At 51.8% G+C, this 18,996-nt stretch overlaps 3 protein-coding genes across 3 annotated transcripts; 1 reads left to right on the forward strand and 2 right to left on the reverse strand.

Moving 5' to 3' along the window:
• The first annotated feature begins 16 nt into the window (after positions 1 to 16).
• On the forward strand, positions 17 to 265 carry LOC114692845 (bolA-like protein 2). The gene has a single exon (XM_037204369.1). It carries the CDS (start codon positions 17 to 19, stop codon positions 263 to 265), a length of 249 nt encoding a protein of 82 aa, XP_037060264.1.
• A 3,602-nt stretch (positions 266 to 3,867) lies between these two features.
• LOC114692844 (epididymal-specific lipocalin-5-like) lies at positions 3,868 to 8,477 on the reverse strand. The gene is made up of 8 exons (XM_028868867.2): positions 8,303 to 8,477; positions 7,953 to 8,089; positions 5,943 to 6,022; positions 5,370 to 5,474; positions 5,100 to 5,201; positions 4,971 to 4,996; positions 4,627 to 4,652; positions 3,868 to 3,969 (listed from the first exon to the last, which is right to left on the reverse strand). Exons 1-7 carry the CDS (start codon positions 8,408 to 8,410, stop codon positions 4,632 to 4,634), a joined length of 579 nt encoding a protein of 192 aa, XP_028724700.1. The 5' UTR covers positions 8,411 to 8,477; the 3' UTR covers positions 3,868 to 3,969; positions 4,627 to 4,631.
• A 2,064-nt stretch (positions 8,478 to 10,541) lies between these two features.
• On the reverse strand, positions 10,542 to 13,588 carry Lcn8 (lipocalin 8). The gene is made up of 7 exons (XM_028868652.2): positions 13,463 to 13,588; positions 12,427 to 12,557; positions 11,913 to 11,983; positions 11,517 to 11,621; positions 11,345 to 11,434; positions 11,225 to 11,250; positions 10,542 to 10,660 (listed from the first exon to the last, which is right to left on the reverse strand). Exons 1-7 carry the CDS (start codon positions 13,553 to 13,555, stop codon positions 10,649 to 10,651), a joined length of 528 nt encoding a protein of 175 aa, XP_028724485.2. The 5' UTR covers positions 13,556 to 13,588; the 3' UTR covers positions 10,542 to 10,648.
• Positions 13,589 to 18,996: the final 5,408 nt, after the last annotated feature.

Here is an 18,996-nt window from a genome sequence, read left to right on the forward strand (position 1 = left end):
TCACTGGGCTGTGGCCATGGTACTCAGTGCCAACTACCTCTGTAAGAAGCTGCAGCGGTGGGACCTGGAGACAGAGCATATGGAGGTGGAGGACATTACTCTCAACCGTTGCGCGACCAGCTTCCGAGTCCTGGTGGTGTCGGCTAAGTTGGAGGGAAAGCCACTGCTCCAGAGACACCGGCTGGTGAATGAATGCTTAGCTGAAGAGCCCCTGCACATCCATGCCTTTGAGCAGAAAACTCTGACCCCAGAGCAGTGGACCTGAGAGTGGCGGAAGTGAGGGACCCTGACCTGAACAGCCACTGAATTGTAAATCAGGTCAAAAAATAAAGAAATAAAAAAAGAGAAAAAGAAAGAAAGAGAGAGAGACACAGAGAGAGAGACACAGAGAGAGGAAGGAAGGAAGGAAGGAAGGAAGGAAGGAAGGAAGGAAGGAAGGAAGGAAGGAAATTATGCCAGGCAGTGGTGGTGCACGCCTTTAGTCCCAGCACTTTGGGAGGCAGAGGCAGGTGGATCTCTGTGAGTTCAAGGCCAGTCTGGTTTACAGAGTGAGTTCCAGCATAGCCAGAGCAACACAGAGAAACCCTGTCTCGGAAAAAAAAAAAAAAAAAAGAAAGAAAGAAGGAAGGAAGGAAGGAAGGAAAGGAAGGAAGGAAGGAAGGAAGGAAGGAAGGAAGGAAGGAAGGAAGGAAGGAAGGAAGAAAGAAAGAAAGAAAGAAAGAAAGAAAGAAAGAAAGAAAGAAAGAAAGAAAGAAAGAAAGAAAGAAAGAAAGAAAATTATAACAACACTCTAAGCTGAATTGAACGTGCTAACGTATACACAGCGAAATAACCAATATTAGCACAAGACACTCCAAGACCAAGTTCTCAGTATAAAGGAAATTTATTTGCCCCAGAGGGACAAAGGGCAGGAAATAAGAGACAAAGACAGGAGACAGAAGAGGGGAAAGGGACAAGGGAGAAAGGGAAGAGAAATTTGTCCCAGAGGAACAAAGGACTGCCTCTGCACAGAGAGGAGACAGACATGGCTCATAGGTAAATGGTGGTTTATAAAGGTATAACCCCTTGTTAGGATGAGGTGTTTAATTCTGATTGGACAGGTTAATTAGGTGAACCAAAAAGGGCTTTTGATAGCTGGACCTTGGTGGTCAGCCTCAGGAGGAGGAAGTGGCCAAATTGGGGAAGAAACCTTGATGGCTGGCTTTAGGAATGTAATCTAATGGTTTAGCAAGGCAGAGGGGATGGGGATGGGCAAAGCCTACCAGAGCCATGATTGCCATGCTCATGTGGACTCACTCTGTGGACCAGCTCATGAAGGCCTGTTAGAACCCTTCATGTGGGTGTTGTCTTGATTGGTTTTTGTCAACTTGATACAAACCTAGACATATCTAGGAAGAGGGGATATTAATTGAGAAGATGTCTCCATCCAGATTGCCTGCAGAGCATTTTCTTGATTAATGGTTGATGCAGGAGGGCCCAGCCCACTGTGGACACTGCCACCCCTGGGCAGGTGGTCCTGGGTTGTGTAGGAAAGCAAGCTGAACAAGCCATAGAGGTAATCCAGCAAGCAGTGGTCTAAACAAGTTGGCCAGCTCTTCTCCAGGAAACCTCTGAGATAACCTCAGTCCCTCTGTCCTCTCTTCCTCAGACTGGGACACTGACATTCAGTCCAATCTGATGCTGAGTCCATGCAATGTCCTTTCAGCTCTGAGATTTCCTTCTTGCTCTTTGTGACAGTCCCACTTCTTGCTGAATTTCTCTCTTATTGGTCATTGGTTATCTATTTATTTGTGAATTCTTTCTTTTTACCATGCCATGAATTCCCTTTTTCCTTTAACATGCTTATGATGCCTCATTAGACATCTCTCTTCTGAATCCAACTTTGTTTCTTCTCAGGGTCAGGTTGGACTAACTGTTCCTTTTTTCTCCCATAGATCCTGCTTTTCTGTTGTCTACCTAGTAACCTTTCTGTGAAGCATTAGCAATAACACATTATAAAATCCCTACCTACATTCAACACTGGAGAGATAACTCAGTGGTTAAGAGCATTAGCTGTTCTTCCAGAGGACCCAGGTTCAATTCCAAGAACCCACACACCAGCTCATAACTATCTATAACTCTAGTTCCAGGGGATCCAACTCCCTCTTCCTACCTCCTTGGGCACTGCATGCATGTGGTACACAGACATGCACACAGGCAAAACACCCATGCACATAAAAATACTTTTTAAGAAATATATGAAAGCCCTATTATAAATAAATAAATAATATAAAAGTCCTGCATTCTGTAGCCTTTGCAAAGTATACTTTGTCCGAGACTGGGTTGCATGCTCCTCAGTTCTGACCCTCGTGTTACTGTGTTGGGGTTCTCGGGTGGTAAGTGAGGCTCCAGTAAAGCCGCTCACTATGACTCTATGCAAAGGGGCTAAAGTCCTTATGAGGATAGGGAGACTGACCATGTAAAGCACTCTGTCCCCCACTTCCATGACCACCAGCCAGGAAGAGAGCCCCTGCCTGAAGGTGGACTTTCTTGTGTCTATGCATGTGTACATATGTGTACATTCATGTGGAGGCCAAAGGTCAACATCAGGTGTCTTCATCATTCTTTCCCCACCGTTTTTGATACAGGGTTGCTAATTGAACCTGGAGCCCAACAAGTTGGCCAAATAGGCTAGCCAACAAGCCCCAGAGTCCTGTTGTCCCCATCCCCCCAGCTCTGGGACTACAGGTATGCAGCAGTGTCTGGTACTTTTTGACATGGGCTACGAGGCACTAAATCCATGTCTGCATGCTTGCATGTCCATGCTTTACTGGCTGAGCCATGTCCCAGCCCTGAAAACGAACTTCTGGCCCATGATTGTGGACTAGGGGTCAAGCTCCAGAACTGTGCAATGATGAACAGTGGCTGGAGTCCACAGTCTGGAGCATCTGTCAGGAGCCGGAAGTCCAACCCCACGCTAAGCTCCTGGGACTTGGTGCAGACGTGGACCAGAAGATCTGAAGGAAACCACAACATTCCCCGTGCCCTTAGCACGTCAGAACCTCACCTCAGAATGCCTCTTCTGAGGTTTCTCTGGCACTTGGTTCAGGATTTGAGATGGGCAAGGGGTGCAGAGTTTTCTTTGTGAGACTCTGTGGTGTCTCACTCAGATGCCTGGGGGTCAGCAACATCTCTCCACTCCAGCTGGGCTGGTTCTCCCCCATCCCATACTGCTTCACCCCAGGAACCACTTCCCTGCTTCCATCTTGGGGCTGTTGCTCCCAGGAAGCAGAACCCATTTGCCCCAAGGGGCTGGTGCTCACCTCACCCCACATTCCTGTCCTTTCTGCCCTCTAGCTTCTGCAGCAACGAAAAGAGGCAAGGTAAGCAGACAGTGGCTTTAGGCCGTGGAGGGAGAGACACCGTGATGGGCACTGAGTACAGCTGGGAGGAAGACTCGGAGCTGACTGGGAGGGGCCAGCAGGGGACTAGAGAGCAGCCACATCCAGGAGGACCTTGGAAACAGTAGCTGGGGATTTGAACTCCACACAGTAGGGAGCCTTAGGAAAATACAGGCAGCATTTGAGAGACCTACTGAGACCACAAGAGAAGGTTTGCTCTTGTCTCTGCTTGTGGTCTGCTAGGGCCGCTTCCAGATCCTAAGAGGACAGGAGACTGCCCCAGAGTGAGGATGGGGCTGTGGGCCTGAGTCAGTCGGTGGCACCTGATCTGTTATGACATATGTCCATTGCAGAATATTCATTTAAAAAAATGTAATGCATTTGCACTCACGTGGGTCACTGTGGACAGAAACCAAGGTGATGGATCACAGGTGTGCCCCTACCTCCCATCTGTCACCACCCACCCTCAAAAAAGATGCTAGGCAGCATGTGGCAGCAAGGTTTATTTGTCACAGGTGCAAAGAACACCCTGGGTAGGGGCAGAGGAGGCCAGATGGACAGAGCTATTGCTTCCTCCTCAGATCAATCCCTGCAGGCGAAACAACAGAGCTCAGGGCCATGTGTGGCCTCCAGGGACCCTGAGGCACTGGTCAAGGTCACAGGCTAAGAGCTTGGCATCCTAGATACCTGGCTTTAGCAAAACACTGGTTCCCTGAGCCTTGATTTCTCTATCTGTAAAATGAGTCTTATTGCCAATATCTAGGGGACAGGTTGTGGAAATGAGGTCATGCTGGTGATGGACCAGCACAGTGCTGGATAAAGAAACCTAAGACATCTAACAGGGTCTATATCTCCCCTTGACCCAGCCCCGGATAGCACCTGAAGGGACAGACAGGGTCAATCAGCAGTTCTGAGCATCCCTGCTGGGCAGAACATTGAGGACAAGGGGCCTACCATGCAGCTCTGTCCCAATATGCACAGCCACACCTACCCACACACTCCCTCCCTCCTAGGACTTAGCCTGACAGCTTGGGCTCATATTCCCAACTACATTTTTTTCCAAACAACAAAACAGATGCCTTTCTGGAACTGTCAAGCAATGCTATTATTGGATGTCCTCATCAGAGGAGAGGTGTACACACACACACACACACACACACACACACACACACACACACCCCACCAGGATCAGGATCCAGTATCAGAACACAGGGCCTGCAGTATAGAATGGAGGATGTGGGCTTACCTTATTCAGGACTTTGGTCCACCTCCCTGCAGGACAGAGCAGCATGAAGTGGAGGCAGTGGGGTGTCAGACCCCACCACAGAGGCCTCCCCCAGCTGCTGAGGCCAGAGGAAAAACAGCCCAAGGAGGATAACTGAGTCCTCTTGATCCTTGGGCAGCCTGTGTTCTGGAACTTGGATCTGCCTGCTCTAGTAAAGTGATCAAATACACTACCCAGCTGCCCACAGATACCAGGCCAGTGGAAAGCTCCTACGTAGCCTCATCAATGTGATAGAAAGGACATGTGAAAGAGTCCCCACCCAGCCTGGGTGCCCAGCACAGTCCCAGCTTAGTTCGGAGACTCACCGATTGCAATGTGTTCACACAGGTTACTGTGGACAAAAACCAAATGATGAGACAAGGAAGGAAGGGACGGGGCAGGCCCAGGTCTTTGCCCATTCCTGGGAGGCCCTGACTCGGGTGAGGCCTACTCACAGTCATGCTTGTTAACGATTATGTTTGATGGAGTGAACCCATTCTTCAAGGCTAACTTCTGGAACTTGCTCAGGACTTTCTCATTGTTGTCCAGACTCCGGCCTGCAGGTGAGTATGGACTGAACTTCTATAGATACAGACTTTCTCCCCCCATCCTGATGTAGCCCTGGGATACTCTCCTATCCCCACCCCAGGGTGGGAAGACAATGAGATGAGGTATCGGAGGGGTGACACCCACCCCACCCCCAGACGAGTCCAGGCTGGACTTACTGTACAGTTTCATGGCCCGGTAGACTGTCTCAGCTACTGGAGAAGCGATATCTACGATGGCATAGGTCTGGTAGTCAGTGGCCACAATAGAAACTTCTTTGCTTTCTAGGAACAGAGCAAAATTCTAGATGCCCTCCCACTTGCTTGTCCAGGGCTCTCAGTTCCCAGCTCTGCTTCTGCCTAGCACATTTGCACACACACAATCATGTACTCGAAACACACATGGGCAGCCTGGAATGGGCCTGGAGAGTCTGAAGAGGAGGGCAGGGATTCCCTACTGACTCAGATAAATGAACGCTGAATCACATCTAGGATTTCAGAAAGGAAGCCACCAAAACCCTGGCAAAGATGGGGGCTGAGGACAGTAGCCACAGGGGCTCCTGACATCTGGGCATGACACCCTGCATGTACCAAGAAGCCCTGCACCAAGAGCTTCAGTCAGGATACACCAAACAACACCCCCAGTGAGGCAGGGTCCCCCACATCCAGAACAGTGGTAAGTGCACACTAAGAATAAGCCAAAGTGCCTCAGAGAGGCCACCACACCCACCAAAGCTGGGACAGCGTCCTTGCCTGATATTTTGGTGACGTTGAATTTCCCTGGATGGTCTACTTGAACGGCCCCAGCCTTCTCCAGCACACAGTGGTCCCCACTATGAAGACAAGAAGGTAGGTCAGCCTGTAATCCCAACACTGGGAGGGGAGGGGAGCTGAGTCAAGAGGATTGCAGTTTGATGCCCAAGTCAGGGCATCCTGGGCTATGGAGACTGACAAAGGGGGAGAACAGTGTGTCCTCAGCGGCCGAGATGGGTCTCTTAGGCCTGTTTGTACACGGGATTGATCCCTGTGGACATCTCTGAGCATATAGTCCAAGGCAGCCTGGGCTATACAGACAAAGAGGCAAATGAAGGAGAATAAAGAAAGGAAGGAATCTCCCAGCTTCCTGCCTACCAGGCCTTACACGGTATGCTCTGAGGTGGTGGGCATGGTGGGAACCCAGGAGTCCAGAGACCAGCCAGACGTGTCACGTGTCTTAATATCTGCTGAGCCTATGACCCCAGAGAGCAGGACCCTTACCCAGTGGCCACCCAGGGAGAAGGAGATGGAGCAGCAAGAGGAACTGCTGTAGAAATATGCCCCCGGTGACTCCCGAGGAACCACTTACCTGTGCCCGCAGACACACAAAGGATCAAGAGACACACCCTGAGGGTCAGGGCTGTACATAAATCTGAGGGACATAGTCTCTGGGGAACAGTCTCTGAAGGACACAGTTTGAGGAACAGGAACAAACATACCTCAGAGACCCACTCTCTGCCCACTGAGGGACACAGCCTGAGAAAGATGGACACACTGGCATGAGGAACACATTCAGGAGCCGGGGGAAACACATGTGTGAGTGAGAGGCTTTCTGAAGTAAAGGGACACACATTTAGGGGAGAACCTCTTGAAAAACAGGAGGATATTCACGACTGAGAAACACACTCGGTGGTACAGGGACACAAATATTGAGGGACATACTCAGGAGCGGACACACGTGTGTGAGGTACGCAGTCTCTGAGGAACATGGTCACTCACACCTGAAGAACACAATCTTTTTTTTTTTCTTTCTTTCTTTTTTTTTTTTTTTTTTTTTTTTTTTCCGAGACAGGGTCTCTCTGTGTAGCTTTGGTGCCTTTCCTAGAACTCACTCTGTAGCCCAGGCTGGCCTTGAACTCACAGAGATCCGCCTGGCTCTGCCTCCTGAGTGTTGGGATTAAAGGCGTGCGCCACCACCGCCCGGCTGAAGAACACAATCTTGAGGTGAAGAGACATGCTTGCGTCTGGAGGACATACGCTCTGAGCATCGGGGACACACTCAGAGCTGAAGGGCACATTCTGACACAAACACACCCGGGACACCCACAAAAGTGGAAGGGCGCACATTTGAAGGTATACTCCGAGAGGCACGGTTACATACATCTGAGGACATGCTCCCTGGGATCAAACCCACGCATGACTGAGGGAGACAGTCTCTGAGGGGCAGAAGCACATACATAGCTGAGGGCCGGCCACTCTGATGAAACAACACACTTTGAGGGACACTCTAGAACAGGGACATGTACACGTCCCTGTGGAAGTGACCTGGCCTGAAGGTGTCTACTGGCCAATAGCTACGTGGGAACCTGGGCACTGCTGGGCTGTGTGCCAGGATGGAGAGACGACTCGGGTCAGCCTTGCCTCGCTTCTCCTCAGGCCTTGCCGTCTGTCAGTCAGAAGATGGCACATCTCATAAGCTAAAGAATTGGACCTTAAAGCTGTCTGGTCCGTTACTTGCTTTGCTCAGAGTCCAGGGTGGCAGTCCAGAGGCCAAACTCCTATCATGATTGTAGAGCTGTAGGCCACTCCATAAACTGTCTTAGTAGACACCGGAACACCCAGGAGGCCAAAGATGCCTGGTCCCATCTGAAACAGTTGCCCCCTCATCCCTCTCTACAGCTGAGGCTGAGGCACAGACATGGGTCGATGTATCTTTGGGGAAAGCAGAGAGCACTGTCCAGGCTACTCCAGCTTTCCTCTAGGGCCGTAATCAAGGCCTCAACTCACTTGTAATAGGTGGTGGTCAGAGTCAGAAGGTTCTCTTTCAGGTTGACTGTCATGGCTCCCAACTTCTGCTCCTTGTGCGCTAAGTCATGTGTATCCACCATGGAGGCAAAGGCAATCTCATACCAGAGGCCTAAAAACTGGGAGATAGCAGTTAGAGGAAGGAAATGCCTGGGTGTACCAGCATTCAGGATTTGGGACCCTGAGAGCCATTCTACATCCCTCCCTTCCAAGGGATGCAGCAGTCTGGAAAGTTCTAGGGGTGAAGGGCACCCAAGATGGTAGAATATTGAAGGCTGACTCTGGGCAGGGCCCAACCCCCACGGAACTTGGCTCACTATAACTGTGACTACCTTGTTTATGTCGAAGTCCTTCAGTTCTGCACCCTGTAAGTCAGATGCCAGCCCCACGCACAGCCCCACACACAGCCCCAGCAGGGTGAAGAGCATGTTGCTCTCCATGTGCCTAGCAGTTGGGTACCTGGGTTCAGCTCTCAACCACAGGAAGCCACAGCCTTTGGCTCAGAGCCTCTGAACTTTATATCCTTTCCTGTGGGTGTTTGGAATAGGCATAGAAGGTTCTCATTGGGTGGGCTGGAAGTAGACTGTGAAACCAGCCAGGTGGATAGCAGGGCCTCAGGGGACCGCCTCCAGGGGACACAGATCTTGTCTCTGGGTGTCCACTCACATATGCATCAATCCACTCAGCAATTGAACTGTTCCTTCCCAGCTGTGTGTAGGTGACAGAGCAGGTGGTGTTCCACCAAGGCCCCTCGGCAGGCTTTGGTCATAGGCGCAGAGAAGATGAAGACTCGCTGGGGTCAGAACTCTGTCAACTGGAAATCCAGGCAATGATCCAGGCAACAGAGTCCTGGGAATGGCGGAGGCAGGACGGAGGATACTGGAGGATACATGCATGGTTGAATCTGTGCAGCTTCGTGCTCAGCAGGCTGAGAATCTTAAGGAGTGGGCCAGAATATCGTGACCCCCTCCAGTCCCACCCTATCTTACTGAGTACTTTAAAGAAGCCACAGCAATCAGCCAAGGGCCACCAGACAAGCAGCTAACACGCTTGGGCTAAAGCCAGCCCTGCTGTCCTGGCATTATCTTTACCCACAAACTTGTTTTTGTGGGCAAGACCACAATCTCCAGATTTCAGGTGAAGAGCAAGACACATAGGGCCAAGCCACCTGGGAAACCTCCACAGCAAAGAGATAGTCCCTTGTGATATCACCCCCTAGGGAAAGCCCAGGCCCTGACCCTGCAGGGCACAGACAAGACAGAGGACTATTGGCAGCTACAGCCGGCGTTCAAATTATAAGGCGTGGGAACGAGGAGACAGGGGGAACAGTTAAGGATTATAAAAATGACCCAGGGCTCAGAGCCCTCCGGGAAGGGACGGCTAATGCACACAGAGGCAATGGCCATTTGGATCTCCTGGTAGCCCAGCTAGTGGACTGATGCACCCTCTTTCTTCCTGATAGAAGCCACAAGCCGGTGTCCCCGGCATACCTCTTGAACATCAGTCACCAGCTCTTCTGGTAAAGTCAGGCAGCCATTAGCGCTGTGGCCCAGAGCCCTTTCCATTTCAGCAAGCCCCACATTAGCACCCAGTGACCAACTCAATTCTCCCTGACTCCTCCAACCTCAGAAGAACGTCAGGTCTTCAGAACTGAGCTCTCCCGATGCTAATGATCTCATCCTAGAAACTGAGGTTTGCAAGCAATCACTGAAGGCCAACAAAGGAAACTCAAGGAGCCTCCAGCACCAGGAGTTTGGGGTGGGGTGATGCCCACGGGTAACTGCAAGGGTCTGTATTCTTAGAGAATCTCTGTGTTCAAAACAATGCTCAGGGGAGATGGAAAGCATTTTTCCTGCTTTTTGAACAAAAAAAGAACCCCTCCAGGATCCTGCTAACTGCACATCACCCCACCTATCCTCCTACAAGACACACACAATGGCCACTGCAACACTTTTGGCCATCTCCAGAATGTAGCACCAGGTGCCGGGTACTGGCCTCAGTAAAAGGGCTCTGGTATGGACTCAATTCTGTCCTCTGAGTGTCAGCTGCCCAGTGGGGACAAGGCATCTCAGAGGGATGTGTCAAGGAGAGGTGTAGAGGTAGGCAGCCAACCAAGTGGGCAGTGGGAAGGTTAGAGGTTCCATCACAGCCAGAGCCACACATTTCCATGTGTCATCACTGGAGGCTCTGCCTCCAGCATGGCCTTGTCCATCTGGCAGCCTTTTTGCAAAGCATTGCTCTGCTACCCCTCTGCCCAGATGCCCGCAAAGCTCCAGACCTGCTCTCACTTTCGCTGATAGCATCCTGGGGTGTCACCAGCATTCACGACCAGAATGGACACTGTTCCAGAATGAGGAGGGGGCTGTGGGACCCACTGCCCAGGGTAGCATGAATGCAGCAGGGCAGGGCAAGGTGGAGCAGGACCTTTTCACTTGGGAGTCTAGGATGGCTGCCCTGTGTGCAAGGTGCATCCTTCACCCAGCATTCACCGAGAATGCAGACTTGTCTCCACCTGGGCCAGAGACCCGTTCCTGCCATCCCTTTCCCTGCCCCCAGGAAAGATGCTGGGCAGCTTTTGGCAGCAGGGTTTATTTGAAGGAGATGCAGGAGGCCCTTCAGGCAGGAGCAGGAGAGGCCAGGTAGGTGGGGCTGCAGCCGCAGGCCTGGGCAGAAGCTATTCAGACCAGTCCCTGCAGGCAGAACAGCAGAGCTTAGGGCCATGTGTGGCCTTCAGGGACCCTGAGACGCTGGTACCCCAGCTGCCTGGCTTTGGCAAAGCACTGGTTCCCTGAGCCTTGGAGTCTCTATCTGCAAAATGGAGTTATAGAGTCAACCTCGGGAGCCTGGGCTGTGACAGTGAGGTTGTATAGGTAGCAGGTTAGCATGGTGTTAGACACAGGAAACCCCAAGATATCCAGCAGAGCTGAACTCCCCCGTCCCACCAACTGGCGGAACATGAAGGGGCAGAGCTGGCCCAGAGCCCTGCACAGCCCTGCTGGACAGAACAATACAGACAAGGGACCTCTCCTGTCCAACTTAGTTCTGTCCCACACCCAAGGGCCCAGCATGACAGCTTGGGGTCACATGGCAGACTGTTCTTTCCAAACTACAGATGCATCTGAAGCTGCCCATCAGGGCTGTTGGTTGTCCTGATCAGTGGAGGGATGGATGACCCCTCCTTTCCAGGACCAGTAGTGCCAGCAGGGGCTCCATGAGGGCCAGGCTGCAATGTAGACCAAGGGTAGTAGGCTCACCTCTTTCAAGAGCTCAGCACACCTCCCTGTGGGATGGGACAGCACGTGGTACAGTCAGGAGGGCATCAGACCCCATAACAGGGGCCCGGTCCAGCCTCCTCCCCAAGGTGATGTGCTCACCGTGTCGGGCCAGCATGTAAAGGCCTCGGTCTGCTGTCATTTCCCAAAACCTCCAGAAGCCTGGCTCATCCTCAGTCTCAAGACTCCGGGCTGTGGGGCACAGCAGGGCTGAGCTGGCAGCCTGAAGGAAGGCAGCCACAGGGCTCTGCCCCTCAACCCAGGCTGAGCTTACTGAAATACTTGAGCACATGGAAGTTTCTGCCTTGCCAGAGCAGGGACAACTTCAGGATGGCGTAGTGCTCATAGTCCGTGTCCAGCACGTAGATCTTCCTCTGGCCTTCAGGAGTCAGTGGCAGGGTTAGGGAGCCTTGCTCAAACCTGGGGGCTGACCTTGAAAGCTGGGTCTGCAGACTCTAACTCCTTTCTGTTTCTGCCTAGTGCTGGGACCTGCCTGTGACATCCTGGGAAGATAACTTCTCAAGGTCAATCCAGTTCACTAGTAGAGATGAGGGGTCTGGAGTCCAGGGCCTGAGAACCCCAGGAAGGGCACAGAGAGCCTCCAGGCCAGGGGGAGATAGCATCCAGGGTCAGGCAGCTGCAACTTTAGCAAGGAGGCAACAGTACTTACCAGGAAAAGCAAATTCCCCCACAATGTTTCTTTCCGAACCCATGGATGTTTCTGTCACACAGCTTCCTGAGCTGGAAAGCAACAGTGTTTGTTAAAAACTTGCCAGCCTGCGTTCCACCCGATGGGCACGTCTTTGAGTGGGGCCTACCTTCAGAAAGGGTGCTGACAAACAAGGAACATCCTGGAGCCTAGGACCCATGGGGAAGGGGCCATGCATGGGGCAGGGCTACCCCAGCCTCTCACCTTCAAGGAGTCAGCCAGCTACTACCTGCACATTCTTATCAACGAATAAGGCTTTATCTTAAGCCCTGGCCTATATTTTGGCAGAAATGCAGCTCTAGGAGCCTGAGATCTAGCTTTCTCTGGGGTTGGAGGGCCCAAGCCGGTGGATACAGGGAAGGCTAGTCCACACAATGATCTCATCACTACAAGAGGTACAGCCCGAACTGTGTTCAACTACATGTGTCTCTTCCTTCCCCGCGGGTCACATCCCCAAATGAGCCAGGCCTCTTACCTGTTATACACAGCCTTCACGGTGATGTTCCTCCCACTGAAGGTGAGGAACAAACCCTCTACCCTCTTTTGAGCCTTCAGCACCAGGTTCTGGTCCGAAGTCACAGCCACTTCCTTCCAGAATCCTGCAATCTAGAGAACAGAACTAGAGCTATCCTTAGCTCTGAGCAGCCGAGCTAAGCTGGGTTTGCAGCTCCTGGGCTACAGAGGGTGTTTCAGGGATCCTCAGGCAGGGAGTGGGTGGGCTCTGGGAGGCCAATAGATAGTCATGAGCCTGGGAGGCCACTTGTCCTTAGCTGAGTTTTCCTTCCCAAGGAACCTTTCAGGACACCAGACAGAAATGTCCCTTCCAGAAGATCCTGACACAAGACTGGTCTGCCAGGAGACCTTTCCAGCAGGTGTGTGGGGAGCAAGCATCCAGGCCTACAACTAGCACACTGAATACAGGAGCATGGCTCTACCAACCTCAACTTCCCTGAGATCATGGTTCCCAGAGTACAGGGTATCACCTGAAACTTTTAGAAACTGGTTACTGTTACAAGAGAAAGAATCTGTGTGTCCCCCAAAGCTGACCCCTCTGAGTTTACAGTGTGAGTTTGCTGGTCTCAGGAAGGATCCAGGGCATAGAAAGAGGAATCTAAGCAAACAAGCTGTCCACTCTGGAGAAGTCTTCTGGCTCCACAGTGCAAAGCGATAGGGTCATAGGAACCCTATGAACCAGGGAGCAGGAAGGGACCCCAAAGCTGTAAATCACCAAGGACCCAGGTGACCAGCCTGAGGACAGCAGCTCCTGCCGCGGCACAGGAGGCACATGAGAGAACTCAGGGAGGGGAGAAGGCCATGGAGCTCAGAACCTCACCAGGGCCCTCCACTGCCTGCCCTCTTGGGGATGGTCCTGCCCTGCCAGCTATCCTGTAGCCAAGGAGGAGTTGGATGGAAGGGGAGCGAGACTTGCAATGGCTATCCACTCTGTTCCCTCCCTGCCCACCTTCCCATCAAGCCCCAGTAGTGCCTACAAGGTAAGAAGAAAGAGGCACCTTCTCTGGTACTAGGTCCACCCTCGTAGACTCCGCCTGCAGCCCGTACACCAGGAAGAGTCCCCAGACGGTGCTCAGCAGCCTGGCTTCCATCTCAGGGCCTGCCTTGTGGCTTCTGCTTATGGAGGGCACGGGCTTATATTTAGAGGGTGTGCAAGCATGTGCAACCACCCAGAGAATGTCATTGGGCAAAGCGGGCTGCCAGCTGCTCAGAGACTCAGACTCAGACTCACTCTGCATCAACCCACATCCAGAGAGGGTTGGACTGAGCTAAGATGGCAGTCAAGCTGCCTCCATCCTGGTATTTGGACAGCGATGGACCATGCCCTGAGACTGCACAAACCAACCCCAGCACCACCCTCTGTGTGGCGACCTGGGCAAGCTACTTTATCTCAGTTTCCCCATTTGTAACAGTATATTTTAAAATAACTGCAAAATATAGAACTGGGCATGGAGCTCTGGGTCACCACCCCCCAACCTCACTTCCTGCACCATCCTGTGCTCCTGGACCACACTCCACTCTGCCTATGACCTCTCTTGGCTGCAAGCTTCCAGGAAGCCCTAGAGAGTAACACAACTTGAGTGTGTGTGTGTGTGTGTGTGTGTGTGTGTGTGTGTGTGTGTGTGTGTGTGTTCTTGTTGGGGGAAAGGTGTGCACATATTCACATGGGTGTGGAAGCCAAAGGTCAACCTCAGGTGGTGTTCCTTGGGTACCATTTACTTTGTGTTTTGTTTTGGTTGGTTGGTTAGTTAGTTCATTGGTTATTTGGTTGGTTGGTTAGTTAGTTAGTTCATTCATCAGTTGGTTAGTTGGTTGGTTGGTTGGTTGGTTAGTTAGTTAGTTAGTTAGTCAGATCATTGGTTGGTTGGTTGGTTGGTTGGTCGGTCAGTCTTAGTCTTTGAGATAGTCTCTCACTAACCTGGAGCTTGCTGAGTAGTCTAGGCTGCCGAGCCATTGACCCCCAGAGATCCACCTATCTCCGTTCTCTAAGCACTGCACCACGTGATTTCAAATACACACCACCATGCCTGGCTTCTTACCTGGGTTCTGAGGAAAGCACTTTATCAACTGAGCCATCATCCCAGACCCAATGACATAGTTTCTAGGGCCACTGAGAATTTTTTAAGGCAATTTTTGTTTTCAATACCAACTTTATTAGTGATTGATATTAAAGCCTCTCACTCTCTGGGAAAAAAATATAAAACTGGTACTCCCAAAAAGGCTTGGTCGCGTTCGAGACCCAACTCTCTAGCTCACAGACTGTACAGCAGAGGGGCCCCAGGCTCCCCTAACTAACTAACTAACTAACTAACTAACTAACCAACTGATGAACTAACTAACTAACCAACCAACCAAATAACCGATGAACTAACTAACTAACCAAACAAACAACTCTACCCAGGTCAGTACCCTCATTCTGCAGGAGTGGTCTCCAATCTTTAGGACCTGGGCAGCTCACAGGGAGGCCACAGCTACTGAAGCCCACCCTTCAGAGGGAACCAGGCTAGAGAAGACACTAGGGTGGGCTGCTGGGAAAGTGTAAGGGATGAGTTAGGAGAGGAAGCATGCTAGGTAACACAAGGAACCATCCAAAGACCTTGGGACATCAGGAGGGAAGCTGAGGACCTACTGGTCCCAGCAACAGGCTGACAAGCCCGGACCCCTGGGGACACAGAGATGGGTTTGGCTGGCAGGAGTGGGAAAAAGGGAAGTGGAGTGGGTGGCATCTGGTTCTCTGGATGACCAGGACAGGATGAGGGCAGCACCTGTGCGGGCTGATTACTTCTGGTTCTTCTGTTTGAGGACCACAGACACCGATGAGCAATGAACCAGAACTCCAGCACATTCCGGATACTCACACCTGGCCCTTCAAGTATGAGAAGTAGACCATTAAAAGAATGGGGGTTCTGTGACGTGAAGAGAACAGCAGTGATGGTCCCTAGGAAGGGACCCCTGTACCCCACCTCTCATTAAAGAGCAATACAGAGCCTACACCATGGAGCCTGAGCCTGGATTTGCCTGTCATGTGACCTTGAATAATTTGCCCAGCCTCTGTGTGTCAGTGTCTTAATCTACATGTGTCCAGGAGGTCTGTCATGGAATACACATGACAGCTAGTCAAGCAAGGTCTAGGAGCACACTGGCCACCATCCCGACCCATTTCTCAGGCTCCCAGAGGTCCAAACCATTTGCCCAAGATCACAGCAGTGGTGGGAAGCAAAACCCAGACAAGCCAACTCCATGGCCCTCCTGCTGTTCCAGGTCCAGCTCCTACATCCTACCAGTGAGACCCAAAGGAGCCTGGTAGCCAGGACCCATGTTTACAAGGCACCTCAGTTTCACCAAAGACACTGTGAACTCATGGATGCCACATATGCTATGCTCAATTTTCCCTGTGGATGCAGCAACCTCCCTGCACCAAATTTAAATGAAACCTCCTGCTCCCTCTCCAAGGAGAACCCTGAGTGGCCAAAGTCCACTTCAGTCTCCCCAGGGAGGGATCAAGACAGGGCTCACTGTGCCCTGCCCAAGGGCATTTCCAAAGAGTCAAGGAGCCATGGGGATACAGAATCTGTTTATTGGGTGGAGGGAGAAGGGCAAGACTAGGGACATAGTAGGAGAGAGGTGGGGCCCAGAGTGGCCCCAAGAGGGCCTCACTTGGTTCCTAAGGTCTTGGTGAGACTGACTGCTCCTGAAATTTGTGGAACATTTCCTTACATTGTGTGAATATATGTCACTGTGATTTGTTTAATAAAAAAATCTAACTGGCCAATAGCTGGACAGAATAATGTTAGGGGGAGAGCCAGAGAATGCTGGGAGGAAGAAAGGCAGAGTCGGGTGTCACAAGCAGACACAGAGAGACGCAAGATGGGCATGCCACACTGAGAAAAGGTACCAAGCCACATGGCAAAGCATAAATAAGAAATATGGGTTAATTTAAATGTAAGAGTTAGCTAGTAACAAGCCTGAGCTATTGGCCAAGCATTTATAAATAATACTAAGTTTCTGAGCAGTTATTTGGGAGCAGCCACCAGCACAGGAAAACTCCACCTACAGGGATTGGCTGTTCCTACACAAAAAGGGCACAAACACTCCATCATCACTCCCTGACAAATGTCCTTGCTACTCCCCACAAGCTAAGCCCTGCCCCCAAGGCTGTCAACCCACAAAAACAAGGAAAGATAACTGTCACCAAAGCTTCCACAAACCTGCAAACACCTCATGCACACACTGTTGCTGCTGCCTCTTCCCCCAGACTAAAGATGCCTCTCCATGGCACCTGCCCAGAGACCTCAGAGACCCACCACACTTCTGAGTCCCTCACTCTTACAGGACTGGTAACCCCTGGCTCTGCCAGGCCCTGGGCAGGGGGCCCAAAGTGACAGGAAAATGACAGAGTGATCTGGCATTGATCCTCTCTCCTTATATTTTCAAAACCACCTGGTGATGGAGGCTGAAGTAGGCTCAGCAGGGCTGTTTAGCTCCATGGGAAGTCAAAACAGCCCCTGGGTTAAGCAGCCTGGGAGAAGAAAATAATCAGAGGCCTACGAGGACTGGAAAAGTACCAAGATATAGAGAACTTGGAGGGTAGGAAAATAACAAGAGACAGCTACACATTTGAAGAAACACCACAAACGTCTCTCCCCACCATACCAGGACAATGCATAAGGGTGTCACCTCCCGCCCCCTAGATGCGGGTAATTTTCACACATTTACAAGTCCTCTACTATTTCTGGTTTTGTGAGTGCCAAAAGTGTTAGCAATGAGCTTGGATAGGAACTTGGCAGCTTTCTGCTGTGGTTTGGTTGGGTACGTCTCCCCAAAAACCTGCCTGCATCAAGGTCCCAAGGGCTTCTAGTCCAACTCTGTGGTGGGGCAGCAAATGGGGAGCTGGCAGTTCTGCCATCAGGGGGTTTGGGGAACAGGATGATACAATTGCAGAATAAGGTGCAAGCCTTGGAGAGTGAAGCCCAAAGGCTAAGAAGACATGGGGTACACTGGATTGAACAGTATACCCATCCAGAACCTCTGAATGATAGCCGGGCAGTGGCGGCCCACGCCTTTAATCCCAGCAATCAGGAGGCAGAGACAGGCGGATCTCTGTGAGTCTGAAGCCAGCCTGATCTACAGAGTGAGTTCTAGGACAACCAGAGCTGTCACACAGAGAAACCCTGTCTCAAAAAAGCAGCAACACAAAACAAACAAACAAAAAAGGAACCTCTGCATGATGTCTTACTGGAAGACGAGGTTTCTGCAGACATATTGGTTAGGGATCTCAGATGGGATCATCCTAAGGTTAGGGTGGCCCTAATCAAGTGGGCATCCTTATGGAAGAAATAGTTCAGACGCAGACAGGCAGAGGAAAGAGGCAGCTTCTCGAGGGATGCAGCCAAGACTGAAGCCGCCCAGGACAGGGGGCACACCGGAAGCTGGGAGGGGCCCAGGCAAGAGACCTCTCCCAGGCTCCACCTACCTGGATTCCCGACTTCAGCTTCCTGGACTAGGAGAGAATTCTTTCTGTCTCTTTGCCCTGGCTTATGGGGGTGGCCCCAGGAAACCAGGGCGGCTTCTTCCACAAGACACGTCTAAGCTAAAGCCATAAGCATGAGGCTCGACCAGCAGAAGGGACGGCAGATTTCAGAGATGAGATGAAGGCACCAGAGGTCTCGCCATCCCAAAGCTTAGCAGAGAACTCGCCCTGCACCCGGCCGGGAAAGTGTTGACTGGTCACTCGGGATGCCTGTTACACAGCCTCTCCTCATTTCATGCAAGGTCCTAAAGGAGCCTGGGGTGCCCATTTCCACCCTAAGCCCTAGCTCCTTGAATATCTTTCCCTGAAGCTTTCCCACCAGCCCCCTGCTCTCATCTTTCCATTTGGGGAAGTGGGGGAAATTAAAGTAGAATCAGCTTCAGTCTGGGGGCCCAGGAGGGAAGGCTTACCAAGAGAGGAGGAAAGGGTTCCCGCCCTAAAGAGGAGCACTACTGTGTCTGGGTTGTCTGGTCCTCAGGGACCCCTCCCAGCACACCCTTCCTGGTCAACAGCTGAGAGGAGATACCCCTGCTGGACTCTAACGCCCACCTCCACCTACTGCCCACCATCCCTGTCCTAGCCAGGCTGTTCCAGATTGATGAGATGGGGACACGGAAAGGGCGGAGCAAGTTCCGAGGGGTGCGATGTGGGTCAGTCGCGAGCACGACCTAAAAGGGGTAAGGAAGGAGTGAGGAGAAGCTGGAGAGGGCCAGAGAGGAGGGAGATTCTGGAGAAAGCAGTGGGCTGGATGCGGGGGAGGGGTGCACAGAGAAATGAGGTGGGCCAGGGGCAGGGGAAGCCCAGGCCTCTCACTGTGGGGCTGTCCCACAGTGCTAAGCACGCCTTCCAGCTCTCTGTAGCTGTAGACCTCTGCAAAGGAGCGATAGCCAGCGTGGGAGATGCACACCCGGGTGGTCCAGGGCCGCAGAGGAAGTGGTACAGGTGGCTATGACAAGACCCAGACAGGAGCTGGGTGCGCCCCTGTTGTACCACACAAGTGAG

The sequence above is a fragment of the Peromyscus leucopus genome, chromosome 4, assembly GCF_004664715.2.
Source record: "Peromyscus leucopus breed LL Stock chromosome 4, UCI_PerLeu_2.1, whole genome shotgun sequence".
In the NCBI taxonomy this organism is placed as follows: Eukaryota; Metazoa; Chordata; class Mammalia; order Rodentia; family Cricetidae; genus Peromyscus; species Peromyscus leucopus.

Bases quoted from the DNA above. Each gene is read 5' to 3' on its own strand.
- LOC114692844 (XM_028868867.2), bottom strand. From the start codon at position 8,410: ATGGAGAGCAACATGCTCTTCACCCTGCTGGGGCTGTGTGTGGGGCTG. The intron at 8,090-8,302 runs GTAGTCACAGTT...GCTATCTCCCAG, and splicing joins AGGACTTCGACATAAACAAG to TTTTTAGGCCTCTGGTATGA. The intron at 5,202-5,369 runs GTAAGTCCAGCC...ACTCACCTGCAG, and splicing joins CCGGGCCATGAAACTGTACA to GCCGGAGTCTGGACAACAAT.
- Lcn8 (XM_028868652.2), bottom strand. From the start codon at position 13,555: ATGGAAGCCAGGCTGCTGAGCACCGTCTGGGGACTCTTCCTGGTGTAC. The intron at 11,984-12,426 runs GTAAGAGGCCTG...GTTGCTTTCCAG, and splicing joins GTGAAGGCTGTGTATAACAG to CTCAGGAAGCTGTGTGACAG. The intron at 11,622-11,912 runs GTAAGTACTGTT...TGACTCCTGAAG, and splicing joins GGGGGAATTTGCTTTTCCTG to GCCAGAGGAAGATCTACGTG.
- LOC114692845 (XM_037204369.1), top strand. From the start codon at position 17: ATGGTACTCAGTGCCAACTACCTCTGTAAGAAGCTGCAGCGGTGGGAC.